This window comes from Ranitomeya variabilis, chromosome 4 (genome assembly GCF_051348905.1).
Source record: "Ranitomeya variabilis isolate aRanVar5 chromosome 4, aRanVar5.hap1, whole genome shotgun sequence".
NCBI lineage: Eukaryota > Metazoa > Chordata > Amphibia > Anura > Dendrobatidae > Ranitomeya > Ranitomeya variabilis.
In genome coordinates, this window is record NC_135235.1 from 410,270,963 (window position 1) to 410,296,502 (window position 25,540).

At 41.5% G+C, this 25,540-nt stretch overlaps 1 protein-coding gene across 1 annotated transcript in view; it reads right to left on the reverse strand.

The window, feature by feature from the left end:
- Positions 1–19,981, reverse strand: part of TNKS1BP1 (tankyrase 1 binding protein 1) — an 85,756-nt gene extending 65,775 nt beyond the window's left edge. Inside the window, exons 1-3 of the mRNA XM_077251171.1 lie at positions 19,871–19,981; positions 6,866–6,934; positions 322–760 (exon numbers count right to left, since the gene is read on the reverse strand). Coding sequence (XP_077107286.1) covers positions 322–760; positions 6,866–6,914 — 488 coding nt within the window. The 5' untranslated portion in view covers positions 6,915–6,934; positions 19,871–19,981. The remainder of the gene's footprint in view (positions 1–321; positions 761–6,865; positions 6,935–19,870) is intronic.
- Positions 19,982–25,540: the final 5,559 nt, after the last annotated feature.

The window sequence follows — 25,540 nt, forward strand, 5'->3', positions numbered from 1 at the left end:
ACAGATGGCATCAGGGGAGAGAATTATCCAGCATATCCGATTTTGAACTGCCGATCCTTTTGTTCTTGATGCACAAGCCGCCGCTAGAGATGACTGGCAGCAACACTCTCTTAGAGAACACGTGGACAAACAGAAGACCAAACTCTCTTGTGTATGAAGGAGTCGTGAGCTAGATACCGACTAAATAAAGGACCGTAACATCATTCAGCTGACAGCAATGTATTGTGTATGAAAGTGTGGGGGGGGGTTTAAGAAATTGAGAAGTTGACAACAAGTTTAAAAAAGAAATTGAAATGACCACAGCAATTAAACAAATCTCACCTCTCTTTTGATTGACTAATTCTTTGTTCTCCCCATCCTCGAGTTGTTAACATAAAAGGACTTTTTCCCTTCCATACTGGTCCAGTCTTCAGAGGTTTCAAAGGAGCAGATAATGGCTGCGCTGTAATTTTGGCTGGCAGATCTATACTCCTGTTTTCCACTGGTGACAATGCATGATTCTCCGGGTTTACGTCTTCTCCTACAGAGGATGACCATCTTTTTAAAGAAGTCCGCCTGGTCCCATAGGGTTGTGGTCCTGTGAGCTGGCTGATTTTGAGGGCAGATGGCATATCCAAAGTTGGAGAGCATGGGCCACATGTTGGTGATAGCAAAGGACTTTTATTTTCAGGGCTGGATGCTGGAATTTCCTTAGGGCGTGGAGGTACCAATGGTTTTGGTTTTACAGGAGGCTTTACGGGAGGTTTCACATGCTTTACACCTGATTGAACAGGAGATATACATCAGTTATCATTATATGGAAAGCACAAGTTGTATTAGATTCTAGACATATATGCTACCTAAGCTCAGGTTTTGTAATTGCCCTTAGTTACACAGTGAAGGGATCACCATCAATCTTAACCTTGAAAAATAGTTCCATCCTAACAACTGCCAAAGTCCTCAAATTAACCTATTGTGGGTTTTTATTTTGCGATAGCTGCTAACAACCTTGACCACAGTGGTGTAACTAGAGTCCAATGGGCCCCAGTGCAAAATTTGTACCTGGGCCTTCCCTTGTATGTTGGTCAGATGTATGGGTCTTTGTAGCATTCTAAATCCTATAAAGGCATAAGTGTTGACCCCCAAACACATTATGTAGTAATGTCCCCATTCTAGAATCATTCTGGCATACATGTCCCTCATCCTGGCTCCATCCTGGTATATATGGCCCACATCCTGGTATATATGTCACTCATCCTGGTATTTACTGTATGTCCCCTGTTATTTCACTGTTCTTTAACACGTAAACAAAATAAACAATTCTACACACCTTGCCCCCATTCCAAATAAGCGCAGTGTCCTTTTCTGTAGCCAGCAGCTGACTTCAGCATGCAAGTGATGGGCAGCGCATGACGTCACTGCCATGCCACCCCAGTCATGGGCATACCAAAGTTAGCTGCCAGCCTCTGATTGGTTGGCAGCTTTAATTACAACGCTGGGACCCGGTGGGTCTATGAGCCACAATGTGCATCCTCTGACGCACCTCTACCGCACGGGTCCAGTCGCAGTCGCATTTTCTGCGACCACAATCGTTACGCCACTGCTTTAGCATCAGGCACTGAAGAGTAAAGTATTATTTGGTATTTCATGGCAGCGTCTAGATATACATTTAAAAAAATAATTTATAGTGCTCAGCATAAATTAGTACGCTCCCTTTGAAAAGTAAGATATGAATCAATATCTCACCGAACACAAGAACAAGTTCCAAAATTTTGACAAAAAAGTTTAATAATATAACTTTCATTACTAAATGTAAGATTTTAGTCAAATTATTTTATGCACAAATGAATACGACCCACATTAAAAATTGCGACATCTACTATTTTGTATGACCTCCATGATTTTTAAGGACATCACCAAGTCTTCTAGACATGGAATGAACAGGTTGGTGACATATGGTAACATCTATCTTTTTCTATTCTTCAAAAACAACCTCTTAGGGCCTGGATGCTGGATGGAGAGTGATGCTCAACTTGTTTCTTCAGAATTCCCCACAGGTGTCGGGTTCAGTTCAATAGACATATTTGTCCTATTTGTCCATGGAATTACTTTTACCCCATTCTTCTTCAGAAATGAAACAGATTTGCCATTTTGGATCATTGGCATGTTGTAAAAGTGCACATCTACCAAGGGTAGGGAGCTATGGTAGCATCTTCTCTTTCAATAAAGAGCAGTACATTTGTAAATTCATGATATCATCAATGAAATGTAGCTCCCTGACACCAATAGCACTCATGCAGCTCCACAAAATGACACTGCCACCAAAACATTTCACTGTAAGCTACACGCATTTTTCTTTTTGCTCCTCACCTTTGATACAGTTTTGAAGCCATCAGTTCCAAAAACATTTGTCTTGGTCTCATCACTCCAGAGTATAGAGTCCCAGTAGTCTTCATATTTTTCAGCTTAGGCAGTGTATGCTGAATTGTGTCATGGGAAGCACTTTATACTTTTTTAACTAACAGCAGTGAAGTTGCATGTTGATTTTCTTCCTCACTTCTCATGCAAAAATGCTCCTGTTTAGATGTTAGCTTCCGTCGTTGTTCTCTGTGAAATGGTTGCAGTACCATCTGTATAAAATTTTTGTATCATTTTTGCTACAGTATTTTGACCGATAAGTAAAACTTTGCTGATCTTCTTGAAGCCTTCACCTTTGTTGTGTGAAGAAAATTTTTTCTTTCTCAGATCTTGTGACGTTTCTCTTTCATGTGGTGCCATTGCAGACAGCAGGAAATGGGAAGGGTTTTTTTTTGTTAAGTAACACCCTTTTATAATCAAGAGTCTGCTGGACACCTGTTTAATAATTAGACTTGTCTGTGCTCGAATTTTTGTTAATTAAATTTTGTAGTCTTTGGATTTGCTCCTAAGACATTCATTGGGGTGCACTCATTTTTGCACTATGGTCTTGAATGAATTTGTTAGGAAAATTACATTTTTGGGTGTGCAAAATAAGAAATCTTGCAATCAATGGCCCACATTTGTGGGAATATTTAGTAGTATGATGTCACATTTAAAATGTTGATTTTGAAAGGGAACTAAAAGGTTTTATGACAAATGTGTTGGGGTGTACTTATACTGAACACTATGTACAATTGTGGCCAAAAGTATTGACACCCCTGCAATTCTGTCAGATAATACTCAGTTTCTTCCTGAAAATGATTGCAAACACAAATTCTTTGGTATTATTATCTTCATTTAATTTGTCTTAAATGAAAAAACACAAAAGAGAATGAAGCAAAAAGCAAAACATTGATCATTTCACACAAAACTCCAAAAATGGGCAAGACAAAAGTATTGGCACCCTCAGGCTAATACTTGGTTGCACAACCTTTAGCCAAAATAACTGCGACCAACCGCTTCCGGTAACCATCAATGAGTTTCTTACAATGCTCTGCTGGAATTTTAGACCATTCTTCTTTGGTAAACTGCTCCAGGTCCCTGATATTTGAAGGGTGCCTTCTCCAAACTGCCATTTTTAGATCTCTCCACAGGTGTTCTATGGGATTCAGGTCTGGACTCATTGCTGGCCACCTAAGAAGTCTCCAGTTCTTTCTCTCAAACCATTTTCTAGTGCTTTTTGAAGTGTGTTTTGGGTCATTGTCCTGCTGGAAGACCCATGACCTCTGAGGGAGACCCAGCTTTCTCACACTCGGCCCTACATTATGCTGCAAAATTTGTTGGTAGTCTTCAGACTTCATAATGCCGTGCACACGGTCAAGCAGTCCAGTGCCAGAGGCAGCAAAGCAACCCCAAAACATCAGGGAACCTCCGCCATGTTTGACTGTAGGGACCGTGTTCTTTTCTTTGAATGCCTCTTTTTTCTCCTGTAAACTCTATGTTGATGCCTTTGCCCAAAAAGCTCTACTTTTGTCTCATCTGACCAGAGAACATTCTTCCAAAATGTTTTAGGCTTTTTGAGGTAAGTTTTGGCAAACACCAGCCTGGCTTTTTTATGTCTCGGAGTAAGAAGTGGGGTCTTCCTGGGTCTCCAACCATACAGTCCCTTTTCATTCAGACAGATAGTACGGGTTGACACTGTTGTACCCTTGGACTGCAGGGCAGCTTGAACTTGTTTGGATGTTAGTCGAGGTTCTTTATCCAACATCCGCACAATCTTGCGTTGAAATTTCTTGTCAATTTTTCTTTTCCGTCCACATCTAGGGAAGTTACCACAGTGCCATGGACTTTAAACTTCTTGTTGACACTATGACACTTCGAACGGTAGACACAGGAACATTCAGGTCTTTGGAGATGGACTTGTAGCCTTGAGATTGCTCATGCTTCCTCACAATTTGGTTTCTCAAGTCCTCAGACAGTTCTTTGGTCTTCTTTCTTTTCTCCATGCTCAATGTGGTACACACAAGGACACAGGACAGAGGTTGAGTCAACTTTAATCCATGTCAACTGGCTGCAAGTGTGATTTAGTTATTGCCAACACCTGCTAGGTGCCACAGGTAAATTACAGGTGCTGTTAATTATACAAATTAGAGAAGCATCACATGATTTTTCGAACAGTGCCAATACTTTTGTCCACCCCCTCTTTTATGTTTGGTGTGGAATTATATCCAATTTGGCTTTAGGACAATTCTTTTTGTGTTTTTCATTTAAGACAAATTAAATGAAGATAATAACAAAGAATTTGTGTTTGCAATCATTTTCAGGAGGAAACTGAGTATTATCTGACAGAATTGCAGGGGTGTCAATACTTTTGGCCACAACTGTATATACAGCTCAAGAAAATATGGAAATAATTGTCAAAAAATGGTGATATGATGGTTCCCTTTTTGATTGTTACCCTAGGTCCTTTCATCTATATATTGGTTCTGTCTATGTACACTCACCGGCCACTTTATTAGGTACACCATGCTAGTAACGGGTTGGACCCCCTTTTGCCTTCAGAACTGCCTCAATTCTTCGTGGCATATATTCAACAAGGTGCTGGAAGCATTCCTCAGAGATTTTGGTCCATATTGACATGATGGCATCACACAGTTGCCGCAGATTTGTCGGCTGCACATCCCAAAGATGCTCCATACAAGGCAGGATGGATCCATGCTTTCATGTTGTTTACGCCAAATTCTGACCCTACCATCCGAATGTCGCAGCAGAAATCGAGACTCATCAGACCAAGCAACGTTTTTCCAATCTTCTACTGTCCAATTTCGATGAGCTTGCACAAATTGTAGCCTCAGTTTCCTGTTCTTAGCTGAAAGGAGTGGTACCCGGTGTGGTCTTCTGCTGCTGTAGCCCATCTGCCTCAAAGTTCGACGCACTGTGCGTTCAGAGATGCTCTTAGGCCTACCTTGGTTGTAACGGGTGGCGATTTGAGTCACTGTTGCCTTTCTATCAGCTCGAACCAGTCTGCCCATTCTCCTCTGACCTCTGGCATCAACAAGGCATTTCCGCCCACAGAACTGCCGCTCACTGGATTTTTTTTCTTTTTCAGACCATTCTCTGTAAACCCTAGAGATGGTTGTGCGTGAAAATCCCAGTAGATCAGCAGTTTCTGAAATACTCAGACCAGCCCTTCTGGCACCAACAACCATGCCACGTTCAAAGGCACTCAAATCACCTTTCTTCCCCATACTGATGCTCGGTTTGAACTGCAGGAGATTGTCTTGACCATGTCTACATGCCTAAATGCACTGAGTTGCCGCCATGTGATTGGCTGATTAGAAATTAAGTGTTAACAAGAAGTTGGACAGGTGTACCTAATAAAGTGGCCAGTGAGTGTATAACAATGTACTAAGGTTTAAACAGAGCCATGATGAAGAATTTGTGAAACGCACGTCAAGTGTCTGGTAGGTGAGTTGCTTACTAAAAAAGTACATTATATATGTTTATATGTTTATTGTTGCTACTAGTGATGAGCGAACATACTTATTTCTTCGAGATTTCTCGAGCATGCTCGGGTGTCCTCCGAGTATTTTTTAGTGCTCGGAGATTTTGTTTTTCTTGCCGCAGCTGAATGATTTACATCTGTTAGCCAGCATAAGTACATGTGGGGGTTGCCTGGTTGCTAGGGAATCCCCACATGTATTCAAGCTGGCTAAGAGATGTGAATTATTCCGCTGCAGCAAGAAAAACTAAATCTCCGAGCACTAAAAAATACTCGGAGGACACCCTAGCATGCTCGAGAAATCTCGAGTAACGAGTATATTCGCTCATCACTAGTTGCTACGCTTTCAACTGTGGGATATGCATATGGCCACTTATATTGCTTGACTGTGTATTAGAATTACAACCTTATTATACTATCCTTAAATGATTGTTTAATCTATATACATATCACCCTATACAAGGGAAACTTTGACTTGGGGTCCCCTCAGTTACTCACTCACCAATATGTCTTTGTGTCTATATTTTAGATTTTACTAATATTTTATATCTTGTACTCAATAAAGATCAATACTTTTAACTTAATAATGATGATTTCAGTCATGGTAATTTTTTGTTTTTGGATTTATGCATGTCTACTAATGCCTTGTGGGACACATTACCCTCATCCGGGTTTTTTTTTTTCAGATACCTGATGTTATGGTTTAAACAGGCAGTGAGGAACAGGGATTCTAGCCAAAGTTTCCAGATTTTGGCCCAAAATCTGCTACAATAGTCACATGAACTGCAAAGGATGATGATGACAGCATGTTTGGATCAATACAAGCAAGTTGTGTAACCTAAAAGGCAGCTGTTCAGCCCCTCTCATTGCTGTCCCTTTGCACATATGTTGCGCAGAAATTTTTGGGCGTTTTCTGTCTAACACGTCCTCTTTCTGTTCTTCTGTGTTAACATGCCTACTCTGCTATTTCTCGTGTGGATAACATACCTCTCAAGGGTTCTGTCTGCTCCAGGATCTGGGAGTTGGACGCTGACATGATGATGCTGGGAAATGTTCCTGGTGCCAAGGAAAAATAGAATACAATTTTAATTAATATAGCAATAGCAAAGTAGAAGCATTTTTCTAATCTTTCTATGAATGGTATACATAGAAAAGTGGGTTCGTAAAAAAAAGAAATATGGGTCCCCATTACGGTGCCAGAGTTTATCACTCAGGGATGGAGGGGCCTTGTATTTGTATTAGCCAATACAGACCAACCATGACCAAGGGGCTGATTCACCACCATTTTTTATGTATGTTTTATTAGTTCTGAAGATAAGAAAGTAACAAGGTAACAATCAGAAAAAAACCTGACATATATATATATATATATATATATATATATATATATATACGGTAACTAAGAGGCAAAAATTTAGGTACAGAAAAATGACAGTCTGCAGTGAAGGGCCTAAGTCACCATGATGGTAATGGGATGGGGGGGGGGGTGAAATTTCTCGGGCTGGTACCAGATTGCCCGTGATCAGGCCACAATACCACCAACCAAGGCTGCGCCCTCTTACTCCAAGGGCTCCTAGACACCCATTTAGTCATGTTCTATGATACATACATGCCATCTCTATAGAACTTGGGTTGGATATGCCTAGGGCTGTAAGGTAGCTATACACATTAAGACTTCCATACAAATTAGACTGAAATTGGCCTAACCCGGGATCAGACGATAAACACTTCTGCGTCATGTTCACGTTCAGAAAAATAGTAGCTTGCTGATTGAGCGAACCATCATCTGGTGATCGAACATTACACAGCAGTAGTGATACACCTTAGTCCAAACTGGCCATAATAGCTGCTCATCCTGGCCATACTTTTTTTTAATGACAATAGTCATAGAACAAGCAATCTTTTTCAGGACATTCTCTCAAGGACAGATCTTTGTAAATGAAAAAATATTTTTTAAGAATGAAAGATCTTTTGTTTGACTATTGGATGGTAAAGCCAATCTTGTTAGATTCCTCACTGGGCAATGACAGCACTGGCGGACACAGACCGAAGAGGCCCCTGTGCAAGAACAATGTAGGGGCCCTTTCCAGCCCAAGAGCTCCTAAAAATGCAAAACTGCACCTGCTTTGGAGGTAGAAATTGGCCCCCTTACCTCTTGGGCCCCTGTGCGGCTGCACAGGTTGCACCAATGATATCTCAGCCCCTAAATGACAGAATGTCATCAGTTAGGCTACTTTCACACAGGCATCGTTTTAGATCCGTCGCAATGCGTCGTTTTGGGAAAAAAAACGCATCCTGCAAATGTGCCCGCAGGATGCATTTTTTGCCCATAGAATTGTATTGCCGACGGATCGCGACGTATAGCCATACGTCGCATCCGTCGTGCACTGGATGCGTCGTGTTTTGGCGGACCGTCGTCATGAAAAAACGTTCAAGGGAACGTTTTTTCGTACGTCACATCCGCCATTTCCTATCGCGCATGCGCGGCCGGAACTCCGCCCCCTCCTCCCCGGGACTTAAAATGGGCAGCGGATGCGTTGTAAAACTGCATCCGCTGCCCACGTTGTGTCGAATTTGCACAATGGGGAAATTCGATGGGGAAATAAGTATTTGATCCCTTGCTGATTTTGTAAGTTACTTATATTGTACTTTTTTCCCCCTCTGTATACTACATATCTAATTGGAGGAATTTGCTAATATTATTATTACACCTACTACATATTGGGATAGGATCTTGGAGATGGGAGTACCCCTTTAACACTTCAGATCAGTCCAGCATGCTTTAATGAAGAACAGGAAAGCTGTGCTCTCAGACTCACATAAAACATACATGACACAATTGCAATACCTTGCAATGCCTGAGGTCTTGCAAGTCAGTACAGTTTCATTTGCCTTGTCAGTGAGAAAACATAACTTGATGATCCGGTTGCATTAACATACGGGTTGGATCCTATTGCATAAAGAATGTTTCACAAACAGTAATTACAGCGTAATATTCTCATGGTATAATACGAGTCTCTGTGTGCGAGGTTGGATTTGCTTGCTCGGCCACCCTGGAGCTTGTTTGAAACATGTCTGGTAAATCTTCTGTCTAAAGATATTCAGTCTTAACCAGTAAATGACAACCTAAAGGAGAACTCTTCTGGGACAAAGGGACATTATGGTGACAATCTCTCATTAACAGCAGTCCCCATTTAGCCTATTTTTCATTGTTGATAGTGTGAAGTCAGCAGGCACTGTGGTGCATGGACTGACTGTCTCATATATGTCTTTGAGGCTGTCAAATTTGGGTCAGGAGATATGTGGCCGGTCTGTAAATCTCAGTCTGTGGTTGGACCATTACACTCAGATGTGAATACGCATAAGGGCGCAGTCAGACAGCCGTATAAATCAGAATGAGGACGGAATGCAGTGCACGGATTGGTCGGTGACTCTTCCAACCAGAGCGTGACAGCTGCATGGAAATACATGATCGGGCCTGGAGAGTCACCATCAGGCGTGCACTGCGCTCCAATCTCATTCCTATTTATACGGTCATCTGACTGTGCCTTAATACTGCGGGAATACTGAAAAAATGATACATCGCCTACCGACGCCAAGCATTGGCTGCTTGGCCAGTTGCACTGTATGAACCCACCATGAGGTTACATTGATGGATCGTGATGCAGTGGCAGTTCTTGCCATTCCTGACTCTAACTTGACAAACTTATAGATATTTATGAAGCTGTCTTGTTGAAGACAGTTCATACATCATAGACTGAGCCCGTACCGTGACACACGGATGTGTGAAAGCTGTCTTACAATGCTGCCTATGAGGCTGTTGATTTGGGGTCAAGAGATCCACGGCCAACCTTTGAATCATGGATGCAAATCCATAGTTACAAATTATTTATCAGTTCACCTCAATTTCCAATATCTTCGTTTGCAGTCAAAAAGTTAACACACCTGTTGATTAAAATCTCTTGCTCGCACATTATTTGTTGGGTTTCATGCAGACATTCATGAAAGTCGGTCCAAGCACGAACTGCAATACATGGACAGTCTGTGGCTCTCCCAACCTGAATATATGAAGCTGTCAAGGAGATCCATGAAGAGTCTGCATCATGGCCCAGGCTCAGACCAAGTTTCACGGATGTCTGCATGAAGCCTTACAAAAGAAAGATGCAAAATACTAAGAAAGTCCCACACCTATATCAGTAAGACTTTGGCCCCAATTCATAAAACAGTTTTTTACAAAATTTTGGTGGTGTAAAACAGTCTGCAATATCACAAAATATTCATGCCACTTATAGTTGTATAAAAGTTTAGCAACAATGAGTATTTTTACACCCGTTCAGGCCAATCACCTTTTTAAGAGTCGGTGAATATTTGTCAGGAGGAATAGCACAGGAATAGCAAATTCATCATGATTTGCACCACAAAAGTAGGGCAAATTATGACAGAAATTTACTCCAGTCACTGACTGAAATATATTACTCCAGTTTAGTTGAAATATGCACCAAATTCATCTTACTCGAGTGCACCCGCTTTCAAAATTACATCAAAGTGTCAATTCTTCTAGATACACTTGCACACAGTTTCAGAAAGAACTCAGCAGGGAGATTGTTCCAAACATCTTGGCGAACTAACCGCACATCTTATGTGGATGTAGAATTGTACAAATCCTTCTGTTCTCTTTATATAATCCTAGACAGACTCAATGGTGTTAACATCAGGACTCTATGAGGACCACATCGTCACTTCCAGGACTCCCTATTCTTCTTTACACTAAAGATAATTCTTCGTTAATGACATCGGCTCCAAATTTATTCTGCACAAAGACAATGACCCCAAACATACAGTGAGTCAGATGCCTCCCTGATGATATTGCATAATGGTTAAGGACATCAAGAAATGGTCAACAATGAGGATAGTGGACACGATAGTAGGCAAAGGAAAACTTAGTGCAGCAGATGAAATACACATCACTCCTATCTTCGAAATCGGAAGATGTCCAGCAGTGGCATCAGCTCAGAACTGGCAGCAACCAGTGGGACCCAGCTACACTCAACTGTTGTTTGGAGACATCTGGCCATAAGTGGTTTTCATGGAAGAATTGAGGCCCAAAAACTACATCTTTGACATGCAAACAAGAGCAAATTACTTAACTATGCACAAAAACATTAAAACTGGGGTGCAGAAAAATTGTAATAGGAGCTTTTGACCAATGAGCCAAAATGTGAAAGGGCTGGAGGGTGTTTCAATAGTGAGTGTCTGCAAGTAGCCATGATGCATGGCTGAGGTTCCTTGCAAGTTTTGGGCTACATCTCAGCAAATGGAAGTTATGGATTTAGTCAAGATTAATGGTGTCCCTCAATACTGAGAAATACAGTTAGATACTGATCCATCATTCAATACCATCATGGAGCAGCAGGACAACGACCCTTAACATACAGCCAATGTCATTAACAACCATGTTCAGCATAAAGAAGAACAAGGAGTCCTGGAAGTGATTATATGGACTCACGCAGCCCTCATCTCAACATCATCGAGTCTGTGTGGGATTCCATGGAGAGATATAAGGATTTGTACAAACCCACATTAACAGATCTGTGCTGTGTTTTGAAAAAAAAAATGGGCTGTCTCACCAAAATTAATGTGATTTAGATTTCTCTTTTGATCATTCACTTTGCATTTTGTTAATTGATATAAATAAAACTACTAAAACTTTATAGATTTTTTACCACACTTGCCTAAAACCTTTTTACAGTAAAGTGTATAAAAAAAGATATTCTTCAAGCTTAATTATCTAGAACTGGGTCACAGCACAGTGTTAAATAGAGGTAGGCATATACTACAAGCCAACTATCTTGTATTTACTTAGGCACTATAAGGTACTGCACAATTTATTACTTTTGCCGTGTTTTGTGTCTGCAGCATGGTATAGCAAGTGTATAGAAATGCTGTTTGGCTCTGTATGGCTTATATTGGCTCTACACAGATTATATTATTAGTCACTGTGTATTTTGTTATACACTGAATGACCGTACACTATATGAGAAGGAGATGCAATAGCAGGTAAGCATTGGGCACCTTCCAACAAAATCAGGCGCCGACGAGTAGTTTTCTCTTGACTACATTTGTAAATATGATTTCCCCAATGCTAAAGTCCTCTTCTTTAGACCATAGTGCCGGGAACAGTCAGTACTGTTTGTTTTATTCCCTTGACTGCCCATAGCCTCATTTGCAAAAAAAAGCTCATTGAAAAACAAGGGACTAAGCTACCCTTTTAGGTCCCTTTTTAGTATTTGGTCCAGGCAGATCCAAAATGTTTTATATTGACAAAAGTCACCAGGTTGCTTGGGTGTTGTGTAGTTATGATGTTAAAATTCACCCATACTATGGACAAATATGAAAAGTAGAGTTGATACCAATCGATTTGACCACAACAGTGAACTTTGGCCTCTAGATGGGAAACAGAGAACTGCCTCTAACCTGATGGCATCCAAGGCTCTATTTTCTTATTAGCCATTAGCGAGCTCAGTGCAACATGTCGCCATTAAGATGACTTGTGCCAAGCCAGATGAGATAATCAAAAGAGACAAAAATGCTGTCAGGTGAGAGGTGGTTCTCTCACTGCCATCCAGAGGCCACAGACCACAATCCATTCTACCCAACTCTATAAACTTAAAAAATAGCTATAGGGTACAATAAAAGCCAATATGACCAACTATGATCACCTTGGTGGGCCAACGAAGACTTTTTTTTTAAGAACCTTTCCCGCAAAGACTCTAAATTCACTTGAACTTTGAATGAACATTTTACTTTCTTATGAGTTTCTTGTAGGGCATAAGCAACTGTCTATAAGATACAGCATCAGGAGTGCTGTAGAGGGTAACCATTCAACAAAGCTTCTAAAAAAGGGAATGTATGTAACTGATTTTACAGAACAAACCTTCATTTCCTGTGAAAAACTGCCAACATGACTGGCACTATTGGTCTGTCTTTCTAGTCACTGTTATAGGTGGAGTATATTTGCTTAGGTATGCACATATACACTTCCTGCCCCTCTACAAAATGTTGGCCAGTGTTGCTTTGAACATATATACAATCATGGTATTGTCAATAGTCTCTACTTCTTTGGCACAACCGAGCATGTCATCAATAATCACTAGTTTTATTACAAATAAACCCTAAAAGTTACTTTTTATGTATGTTGTCTGCTACAAAATCATTTTATGATGACCTTGCCTTCTCCTTCACTCATTATGACACAGCCCTGGTGGCATCTAGCATCCTGTGGTTCTAAAGGTCCGAATAAAAAATACAAAAAGGACATCCAATTATAATGCAACAATTTTTTAATACTTGACTCCATGTAGTGTTGAGAGAGCTTCTGCATCCTCTAGGGTCCCCTTAGTAAGGTATATTACACCCATACTATTACCAACCATTCCCCCTCTGCTACTTTTGTGTTTTTGTCCTGATGATGATGACATGACATCCATAATAATGTCATGCCCCAATGATACTTGTGACTGCAGCAGCCAATCACTGCGCTCATTCTTGGTTGTGCGTCAAGAGACCACTGAGGCCAGTGGTTGACTGCAGGGTGTATGGAAATATAGCTGATATATTACTACAATTAATTTAGAAATGATGGGGACAGCTAGAGTGGCGGAAAATTTAACAGGTTACTGTTGGTTATAATTAGCATATTTCATACTGCCAGGTGTAAAGCAGTAGCTATAACTGGGTCAAATTCTAAAACTTAGCAACATTTATAGAATAGTTCACCTGTCCGTACACAAGCTTGAAACGATCCCCTGCGGTAAGTAGTAAGCCTGAGAATCGTTGGGACAGATATTTACACCGTTCTCTCCATCCTAGTCTATGTGAATTAAAGGGTTTGTATGTCCAGGATATTTTTTTTCCATAAGGATGCTTTCACATTGCGTTCTGGCACCTGTTAGTTGGTCCCATCAGGGCTTATGACCGAACCACACTGCTAAACGGGATTTGGGCATATGTGCGGACGGGGCCATAGCATATAATGATGCTGACAGAGTAAACGCGCTCTCTGTCATACGGGAGGCGGACACTCAGACGTAGTAGACCGGGTCTGGGTGTCCATGTCCAGTAGCCGTACATGCCCGAAAATGATGTACGACAGAGTGCACATTCGCTCTGATGGCACCATTATAGTTGATCACCCCGTCTTCGCATTCGTCTAAATCCCGTTTTCCGGGGTGTTTGGACGTAAGCCACTGAATGGATGCCTGAATGCAGTGTGAAAGCACCTAAGTGTGCAACTGATAAAAATAACAAACACTATGTATACTGTACGAGCTGCTGAAGCAAGTGATTGGCTGCAGTGGCCTTCTGCAACCAGTGGCGGAAACAGATAATAAAGCCTGCCGCACTGAAAGCCTGGGTACTGGAAGGAAATTAACTTTATTCCTCCCGGCAGCCTCCAGCTTTCAGTCATAGATGACGCGTCTGTGATATCTGCTCAACACATAGTGAGCGGCAGATGCAACCACACCCTGGCGCTGACAGCCACCTCTGCAGTGATGCGCTGCAGAGCCCAATGTCTGCAGGTTAATAGTATTTTTTTTGCATTGCAAGTGCCTATTAAACATCCATGTGGGAAACACAGGTAGAAACAAAACTAGTCCGTCACTTCCCTCAGCTATATTTTCCTTACACTGCTCTAGGTGAGTCTCTCGCTATGGGAAAGACATGTCAATCACTTAAGACGGCAGATTGGAGATGGTAAAAGACTAGACTCTTCTCCAGCTATGGTCCCGGCTGGATCTTTAGGGTATGTGCACACGTTTCGGATTTGGCTGCGGATCCGCAGCAGTTTTCCATGCGGTGTACAGTACCATGTAAACATATGGAAAACCAAATCTGCAGTGCAAATGCTGCGAAAATTCCACGCGGAAACGCTGCGGTTAATTTTCCGCAGCATGTCAATTCTTTGTGCGGATTCCGCAGCGTTTTACACCTGCTCCATAATTGGAATCCGCAGGTGTAAAAACGCAGGTGAAATCCGCATAAAAACCGCACAAAATCTGCAGTAAATCCGCAAGGTAAAACGCAGCGCGATTCTGCAAAATCTGCGTGGAAAAATCCGCAATGGAATCCGCAATGTGTGCACATAGCCTAAAAGTATATTTTCTCTGAAACACCCAGAGTATGTGAGAGAAAAATATTCCTGATTCCAGTCGTGCAGCCAGGCTCTGATTCATGCTGCTTCAAATTTGGGCTGTATCCCTAAGAAAAAGCAACATTTATCACCGACAACCTCTGTTAGGAGTGGAAACTGGCCTTTATTTATAATAATAATAATCTTTATTTTTATATAGCGCTAACATATTCCGCAGCACTTTAGTTTGCACACATTATCATTGCTGTCCCCGATGGGGCTCATGATCTAAATCCCCTATCAGTATGTCTTTGGAATAGTTACAAGAGGAATAAGGGGTGCACTGCTATCACAAATATATAATTATATAAATTGCTAAAATGGGGTGCATCACCTAGTCTGTACTGGATATGTGCAAAAGAAGAGAAAAAAGACTAGACTAATAATGGTGTGCACATCCACATAGTAAGATATAAGAAAAAACCTTTATTGCACCTCAAGACAAAACAACATTTAAAAACATGTAAAATACATACAACATGACCAATAAACCATCACCCCCAAAGAACTAGGCCAATTTGGCATAAAGTGAAACAAATGAAATAATCAATGTTATATTTATAAAAAGCTCAATAATGGCCCATGTACACCATTATATTGGTCTAGTCAGTAAGTACACGCAAATATTAGTGGCAAGCCATACAACATCCCAAAAATAATGTGACCGCAAAATCATGTATAGTGAATAGAATACACCTTACATAGGATATATGCACACGATTGCTTTCACAAGTGTGCCGCATTGGGAAAACATATAATGATCCATCCCAACCCCCAGATCACTGGTGTGTTATCCTAAAAGGTATGGGAATAAATTCCCACGATATGAAACATCATAGTTGGAAAGAGGAAAGGATAAGGAAAGTCCAATAATGGAATGTGCAGCAACACTGGGGAAAGGTAAACATATAACCTGATGGATGGTCACTCCTGGTGGAATAAAGATCAACAGAAGGCTACAATAGCCTGTGGGATGTGAGTGCGTAAAACCACATTACCAACTGAGGAGAAAGGCTGTAAGATGGAGTCATGTGAGCATGGAAGTCTTCCCCTGACGAAGCTGCTGCTGCAGCGATACGTGTGGGGCCCTTACCTCACCCCCTCTTATCCTTTATTAGGATTCCATGCTCACATGGCTCCATCTTACAGCCTTTCTCCTTGATTATTTCATTTGTTTCATTCTATGCCTAATTGGCCTAGTTCTTTGGGGGTGATTGTTTATTGGTCATGTTATACGTATTTTACATGTTTTTAAATGTTGATATGTCTTGAGGTGCAATAAAGGTTTTTTCTTATATTTTACTATGTGGATGTGCACGCCATTATTAGTCTAGTCTTTTTTCTGTTCTTTCGTACATGTCTTTCGAATAGAACATCAAAAGCAGAAAACGGCAACAAGTTGTTTTTCTTCATAATTTATAAAAAAAATTTCATCCAGTGTATATACACATACATACATACATAATAGAAATAACTTTGCAGTATATTCACCACTGTGAACAAATAATCCAGACTGCAGTACGGGCTTGAGCAAGCTTCCAAGTTGCAGACAGATCCTGGGTGTGGGTGATCCCTGTGCAAACATGCACTTCCATAGATTGCTCTCTTTCTCAGAGACACTGACTGACGACGAGGGAAACACACGTGACCAATGATGAGGGAAACACATGTGACCAACGATGAGGGAAACACACCTGAACGACGACAAGGGAAAACACAACTGACCGGCGACGAGGGAAACACTCCGGGCGGACGATGAGGGAAGCACACCTGACTGACAATGAGGGAAAAACAACTGACAATAAGGAAAACACACCTGACCGAGTATGAAGGAAACACACCTGGCCAACGACGAGGGAAATACACCTGACCGACGACGAGGGGAACACACCTGACCGACGGCGAGGGAAACATATATTATTTCAATTTGGTGTTTACTTCCACATTTAATTGTAGGATGAATTAATAATTGGAAGTGCCAGCTATCTAGGCCTAGTATTTTTTGATATTACAAGGGAAACACACCTGACCGATGTCAAGGGAAACACACCTGACCGATGTAAAGGGAAACACACCTGACCGATGTCAAGGGAAACACACCTGACCGATGTAAAGGGAAACACACCTGACCGATGTCAAGGGAAACACACCTGACCGATGTCAAGGGAAACACACCTGACCGACCATGAGGGAAATACACCTGACCAACGATGAGGGAACAAACTATTGCATAACCGGGCAGATGCCATGAAATTAAATCAATCACTGATTTCATATTCTAAACTTCACTGTAAAAATATTGGGAATCTGCTTTATTATCGGAATGTTATGAGATAATTCCTCCTTTTATTTATATATTGTACAATTTTAATACAGAAATCAAATCTGTTTGTCTCTTCTTGTTTATGACATTATGGGCAGAGAAGGCAGTCATGACTTTTGTGTCCTTTGGCATCAGATACTCAGCCTTATACAAGCATAAGTCACACAGTTCTAAACACCTGTTTTGCATCACAATTACCAAAGTGCGGACTTTAAGACGTATGGAAGTGCCTTGCTACTCTACGGCGCACGAAGTGCCTAGGGCTCAATAATACAGAGCTACAATGACTACATGTGCCGCTGGGCAACTTCTTGGACATGACTATGAGCATGAGGCCTCAGTACAGCCAAAAAATACCCAGAAATCTAAATTCTTGCCTTGCGGCGTTCTTTCTATTATACACCTGAATCTTAGCTATATTTGTCTCTCGGTTAGTGGTGTGACGACCAATATCGCTGTCATTAAAGCCCTCATCATTGTCAGTCTGAAGTCTGGTATGAACGTCAATGGCACACCCAACCCCACTAGGAAGATTGTCATTCAGGTCTCTCGGTAAGACGAGTGACCAACCCAGTCATTGCCCTGAGATTTCCCACACTGAGCTATAGAACTTTTTATTGCCATGGGAAATGGTCTTTTAATAGATCCCATCCCTTTAAAATGTGTACAGCAAAACATAAATGACTACAAGGATTACATGATATCTCAGGCACAAGAGGAAAAGCAAACATCTGGAAAAAATCTGTTTCTCAGCAGTGATCAGATCTCTGCAATTAAAGGGACAGGACATGGTATGTTCACCAGGGGAACAGACCCTTCCGCTGTACACAGACTCATGATTTGCCCAATTAACCCTTTAGTTGTACCCAATTAGTATGGACACACGATCATGTGTGGGGCTTGTGGTTTTAATTGTATAAATGTTTGAGCAGTAAGTCTGGCATGGCTCCATGTGTGAGTGTTCAGGGCCGGCCTTGTCTCCCTGTGTCGTGATCTGTGCCTGATAAAATGTTCCAAAGTACAAAGGAATCCTCAAGGGAAATAGGAAGAAGAGCCAAGAATTGAGCAATAAGTATTAGATGCCAAGCAGAAACTGTGACAGGCTCCCAGACACACCCGGGTTCTCACCCACACGACCTGTATACACTCCATTCAGAGTTAAAGATTAAGGGTGCTGTCTGAGACCTATATCCTAATATTTTGTCTTATTGCTGTCCCCTTCTGGCACATAAAGTGCCCGCCTCTCCCCCTAAGCTATGCTATTTCATACTATGCATCAGTCTGAAACACTGTATCACACAATGCATTAGTCTGAAACACTGTACTACACCATGTATCAGTCTGAATCACCATATCATACAATGTATCAGTCGGAATCACCATATCATACCATGCATTAGTCTGAAACACTATCACACAATGCATCAGTTTGAAACGCCGTATCACACGATGCATTCGTCTGAAATGCTGTATCACACAATGCATCAGTCTGAAACACTGTGCTACACCATGTATCAGTCTGAAACACTGTGCTACATCATGTATCAGTCTGAAACACTGTGCTACACCATGTATCAGTCGGAATCACCATATCATACAATGTATCAGTCTGAAACACTATATCATACCGTGCATTAGTCTGAAACACCGTATCACCCAATGCATTACTCTGAAACACCATACCACACAATGCATCAATCTGAAAAGCTGTGCTATACGATGCATCAGTCTGAATCACCGTATCACATACCATTATCAGTCTGTATCACCGTATCACATACCATTATCAGTCTGAATCACCATATCACATACCATTATCAGTCTGAAACACTGTATCATATCATGTGTCAGTTTGAAACACTGTATCATACAATGTATCAGTCTGAGACACTACATTATATCATGTGTTCAGTTTGAAACACTGTACCATACCATGCATCAGACTAAAACACCATATCATACCATGAATCAGACTGAAACACTATATCACGTACCATGTATCAGTCTGAAATACCATGTATTACAATGCATCAGTCTGAAATACCATGTCACACCAAGTGTCAGTCTTTAGCACCGTATCACACCATGTATCAGTCTGAAACAATATATAATACAATGCATTAGTTTAAAACATTATATTACAGCAAGTATCAGTCAGAAACACTTTATCGCACCTTTTACCAGTCTGAAACACTGTATAGTACCGTTTATCAGTCTGAAGCACCGTATCACACCACATATCACCATGAATCAGTCTGAAACATGGTATCATACCATTCTTCAGTCTAAAGGTTCCTATCATACAATGTATCAAGCTGACAAACAATAGAAACTTAAAGCAACAATACACTGTAACTAGCCGTACCCTCCACACACAAGCATGAGTGGAGGCATGTCACTTTTCATATCCACATATGCATGACAACATGCAGCCCACAGAGCCATGCACAGCACAAGCCGCCTACTCTCCATATGGTACCTGCATCTGTGTCTTTCCTTCGGACTTGTGAGTCTGCAACTGTTTTTACAAGCTACACACAGCCCAAGAATGAAAGTCAGGGAGGCATTCCTCTGCACTTACTCAGAGGTAGCCCAGCCCCAGCTCTTACATATTCAGGCTCACTCATGAATATATGTTCAGCTCTTGCATAATCAGTGTTGATCCCTGCCACCGCTTGCAATGCAGAAAACGAAATATTATGGACAAAAAAGGCAGTGCCTCAGATAGAGGGAACACAAAAATGTGGCTGGACTGCACTGTACTGAGCAAGCCTGGAACTCCATGGACAGACCCTGAGGCTGGGTTCGCACGGGCAGCTCTGTAGCCAAACGCCGTCGTGTATTTTACTGGACAGAAATGTAGAAAGAAATGAGTTCTGCCTTTTTTTGCCTGCTCCAGTGCATGGGTCAAAGAAGCACTGTAATTATATTACTTTTTGTATGTTAGAATAAGTTCACAGTGCTGCTAAAGTTACGTCTATGGAGTTATATCCCATCAACCACGACAGTGATCTGTGGCCACTGGAGTAAGGTCTCTTACCTGCCTGCATGTGCGGCTTTTCTTTTGATTATCACTGTTCTACAGCCAAATTGGTTCAGAGACAAAACAGTTGAATGTATCTAATTTTGTGGTGCTGAAAATGAATATGATGTTTTACCCCTTTACCCCCCAAGCCTGTTTTCACCTCCATGCTCAGGTCAAATGTTGCCATTCTGACCACTGTCACTTTATGTGGTAATAACTCTGGAACGCTTCAACAGATCCCACTGATTCTGAAAAAGTTTTTTTGTGACATATTGTACTTTATGATAATGATAAAATTTATTCAATATGATTTGTGTTTATTTGTGGAAAAGCAGAAATTTGGTGAAAATGTTGAAAATTTAACAATTTTCAAACTTTTTATTTTTATGTCCTTAAATCAGAGAGATTTGTCACGCAAAATAGTTATTAAATAACATTTCCCACATGTCTACTTAATATTAGTGCAATTTTTTAAACATATTTTTTTATTAGGAAGTTATAAGGGTTAAAAGTTGACCATTTTTTTAGGGACCACATCACTTTTGAAGTGACTTTGAGGGGTCTATATGACAGAAAGTACCTAAAAGTGACACCATTCTAAAAACTGCACCCTCAATTCAAGAAATGTGTTAACCTTCAGGTGCTTCACAGGAACTGAAGCAATGTGGAAGGAAAAAAATGAATATTTTCTTTTCACAGAAATTTTAATTTAGACCCACATCTTTTTTATTTTCACATAAGTAACTGGAGAAAGTGGACCCCAAAATTTGCTGTGCAATTTTTCCTGAGCACGCAGATACCCCATACTTTGGAGGAAAACTACTGTATAGATGCACGGCAGGGCTCGGAAGGGAAAGAGTTTTACATTTGACTTTTTGAATGCAAAATTTGCTGGAATCATTACTGGACACCATGTCACGTTTGGAGATCCCCTGATGCGCCTAAACAGTGTAAATCCCCCACAAATGATCCCATTTTGGATACTAGACCCCTCAAGGAACTTATCTAGATGAGTGGTGAGCACTCTAAACCACCAGATGCTTCACAGAAGGTTATAACAATGAGTGGAGAAAATAAAAAATCTAATTTCATTTTCAATCGAGTCAAGTGAGGAAGAAGATGGTGTTTGGTGTCATGAAGCATTTTCCTCTTATAACCTAGACTTTCTGTCAGCAACCTTCACTGAAACACATCTTATAAAACAAAGAGAACTGAACATAGTAACATAGTAACATAGTTAGCAAGGTCGAAAAAAGACATTTGTCCATCCAGTTCAGCCTACTGTATATTCCGTCAGAATAAATCCCCAGATCTATGTCCTTCTAAAGAACCTAATAACTGTAAGATACAATATTGTTACACTCCAGGAAGAAATCCAGGCCTCTCTTGAACCCCTCAACTGAGTTCGCCATCACCAGCTCCTCAGGCAAGGAATTCCAGATTCTCACTGCCCTAACAGTAAAGAATCCTCTGCTATGTTGGTGGAAAAACCTTCTCTCCTCCAGATGCCCCCTTGTGACCGTCACCTTCCTTGGTATAAACAGATCCTCTGAGAGATATTTGTAATGTCCCCTTATATACTTCTGCACGGTTATTAGATCGCCCCATAGTCATCTTTTTTCTAGACTAAATTATCCTAATTTTTCTAATCTCTCTGGGTATTGTAGTTCCCCATCCCCTTTATTAATTTTGTTGCCCTCCTTTGGACTCGCTCTAATTCCATTATATCCTTCCGAAGCACCGGTGCCCAAAACTGTGCACAGTACTCCAGGTGCAGTCTAACCAGGGATTTGTACAGAGGCAGTATAATGCTCTCATCATATGTATCCAGACCTCTTTAAATGCACCTCATGATCCAGTTTGCCTTGGCAGCCGCTGCCTGGCACTGGCTGCTCCAGGTAAGTTTATCATTAACTAGGATTCCCAAGTCCTTCTCCATGTCAGATTTTCCCAGTGGTTTCCCGTTCAGTGTGTAATGGTGATATTGATTCCTTCTTCCCATGTGTATAACCTTACATTTATCATTGTTAAACCGCATCTGCCACCTCTCGGCCCAAGTTTCCAACTTATCCAGATCCATCTGTAGCAGAATACTATCTTCTTTTATATTGACTGCTTTACATAGTTTTGTATCATCTGCAAATATTGATATTTTACTGTGTAAACCTTCTACCAGATCGCTAATAAATATGTTGAAGAGCATAGGCCCCAACACCGACCCCTGCGGTAAGAATCTTGTTAAACATTTGTAACTGCCCAAGAGTTAGAGGCATTAGGGGCAGGCAGACCAGGCAACTGTCTTGGGCCCCCGCTCCTCCAGGGGCCCCCAGCCAGTGACATGACACTAATAATGGCACACCACATGGCCGCTATGGAGCCCATGAGCAAGAGGGACCTGGTGGCGTCCCTCCCCACGCATCTCACATTCAACTTATCAGCATCATAGATGCCGATACAGTTGAAATCAGTGATGTTGGAGAGAGCGTCACATGACGCTTCTTCCCCCATCATTGCCCTCTGCGCATGACTCAGCGGGCACGCGATTACATCACTTCATCATGCACCATGCTGCGCCAGCAGTGGAGCGGATGAGAATGAAGCAGAGCCTGGAGCAGCGCGTGGAACGAGGAGGAGAGGTGAGTATTGTATATGTGTATATATGTGTATGCATTATACTGTGTGTATGTATGTGTATATATGTGTATGCATTATAGTGTGTGTGTGTGTCTGCATTTTTCTGTGTGTGTGTGAAGGGGCTGCATTATACTGTGTGTGTGTGGGGTCTGCACTCTACTGTGTGTGGGGAGATCTGCAGTATACTCTATGAGGGAGGCTGCAGTATACCCTGAGGGGGCCTCCAGTATACTCTGAGGAGGGCTGTATTATACTCTGAGAGCGGGCTGCATTATACTCTGAGGGGGGCTGCAGTATACACTGAGGGGGCTGCAGTATACCCTGACAGGGGCTGCAGTATACTCTATCAAGGACCATGAAGAGTGCATTATACTATATCGAGGACTATCTGTACCCATCATTCTTTCTCAGCCGGTGTAAAGAAACTCGGGAACAATCATCAGACAACTTCAATTTTGTCAATCCAGCTTGTTTAACGGCCTAAACTCAGCGCATTTAAATACAACAGAAATGTTTCTGTGTGATGGTGCAATATGTTAGCATTTGGGGCCCCACTTTAAGCTTTTGCCCAGGGCCTCACTTTGTCTAAAACCGGCCCTGCTCCTAGGTTGCAGGCTATAGCAATGGAATCTCCTAGTGGCCGATGTTCAGATTTCTTTGCTCCGCAACCGTGATAAAGATCTTGTCCACTACTTCTTCATGGAGGGCGATCTGGTGGCATGCAACAGCATCAACAGTTTAATAGAAGCTCTGAATTAAAGTCATAATCCAAAGGAATGGAGGCTTTTCATTGATTCGTTAAAAACAAGCCCAAAAGCCATCTTGCACTACCTTCAATTCCAGTTGGTTATGCAGTCCACATGATAGAAACCTATGACAACATGAAACAGCTGTTGAGGTGCCTAAGCTAAGACCAACATCTGTGGCTCCTCTGTGCTAACTTAGAGGTTAGTCTCCAGGGTGGATACACAAAATACTGCGGCTTTCTGAATGAGTGGGATAGTTGTACAAGAGAATATCACTAAAATAAAAGAGAGTAGTCTCTTCAACATTCAGTTCAGCCAGGGAGTAAAAATGTCATGCATCCAATAGCGCTCCATCCCTCCCGAGTGTCTCCCTATGGCTAAGCAGAACTGTACAGCCAAATATGGGGTATTTCTACATTCAGCAGAAATTGTGGGACACATTTTGATGCCATTTTTAACTGGTACCCAGTGTGAAAATGTAAAATCTGGGGCTAGAACAAAATGTTGGTGGTAAAAATGTAATTATCTTTTTCTTCATTGCCCAACAGTACAAAATTCTGTGACCCACCTGTGGTGTCAATATGATTACTGCACCCCTAGATGTGTAATTTTTAAAATGCGGTCTCTTTTGGAGAGTTCTGCTGTTCTGACACCACAGGAGCTCCACCAATGTAACATGGCACTCTCAAACCAGTCCAGCAAAATGTGAACGCAAATATAGTGCTTCTTTCCTTCTGAGCTTTGCACTGGGCCTCAAAAGCAGTTTTCAACCACAATTGGAGTGTCAGGGTACTTAGGAGAAATTGCACAACAAATTTTGGCCTCCCTTTTCTCCTCCTATCCTTATGAAAATAAAAAAGGGGCAAAAATAACATTTATGTGGTAAAAATATTATTTGTTTTATTTTCATGGCACATTATAAACTTATCTGAATTAGCTGGGGGTTCAAGATGCTTATCACATATCTTGACACATTCCTTGAGGGGTTTAGCTTCCAAAATGGTGTCAATTGTGGGGGGTTTCCACTGTTTAGGCATATCAGGGGCTCTTGAAACTAGACATGTCACCGGCAAACCATTCCATCAAAGTCTGCATTCCAAAACCTCACTCCTCCTTTTCTGAGCCCTTCTGCGAGCCTAAACAGTAGTTTACCCCCACATATGGGGTATCTGTGTACTAAGGAGAAATTACACAACCAATATTAGGGTTGAATTTCTACTGCCATCCTTGTGAAAATATAAAATAGGGTTAAATATTATTTTTGGTGGCAAATAGCCAGATTACTTACGGTAATGCTCTTTTAATGAGTCCATGACAGCACCCACTGGAGAGATAGGGATCCGCCCCAAGGAACAGGAAACCTACAGAGACATAAAAGGGGGCGGTCCCCCTCTCCTCCTCAGTTTAATTTCAGAGTACCCGGAGGACCGCCAGTGTTAGTCAATCATCACAATGTATCATCAGAATATAAACTTCATAGAAGTAATTACATTGGCTTTTATTAGGGAGGGATGTGACTGGGTGCTGTCATGGACTCATTAAAAGAGCATTACCGTAAGTAATCCGGCTATTTACCCTTCGCCATGACAGCACCCACTGGAGAGATTTCCAGAGACCAACACCTAGGGGGGACCACCGTGCTGAGGATAGTCCTGCCAAAGTGTAGGTCAGAGTCGGAAGACAGGTCAAGCCTGTAGTGATTATAGAAAGTGGAAGGAGCCAACCAAGTTGCAGCCTTACATAT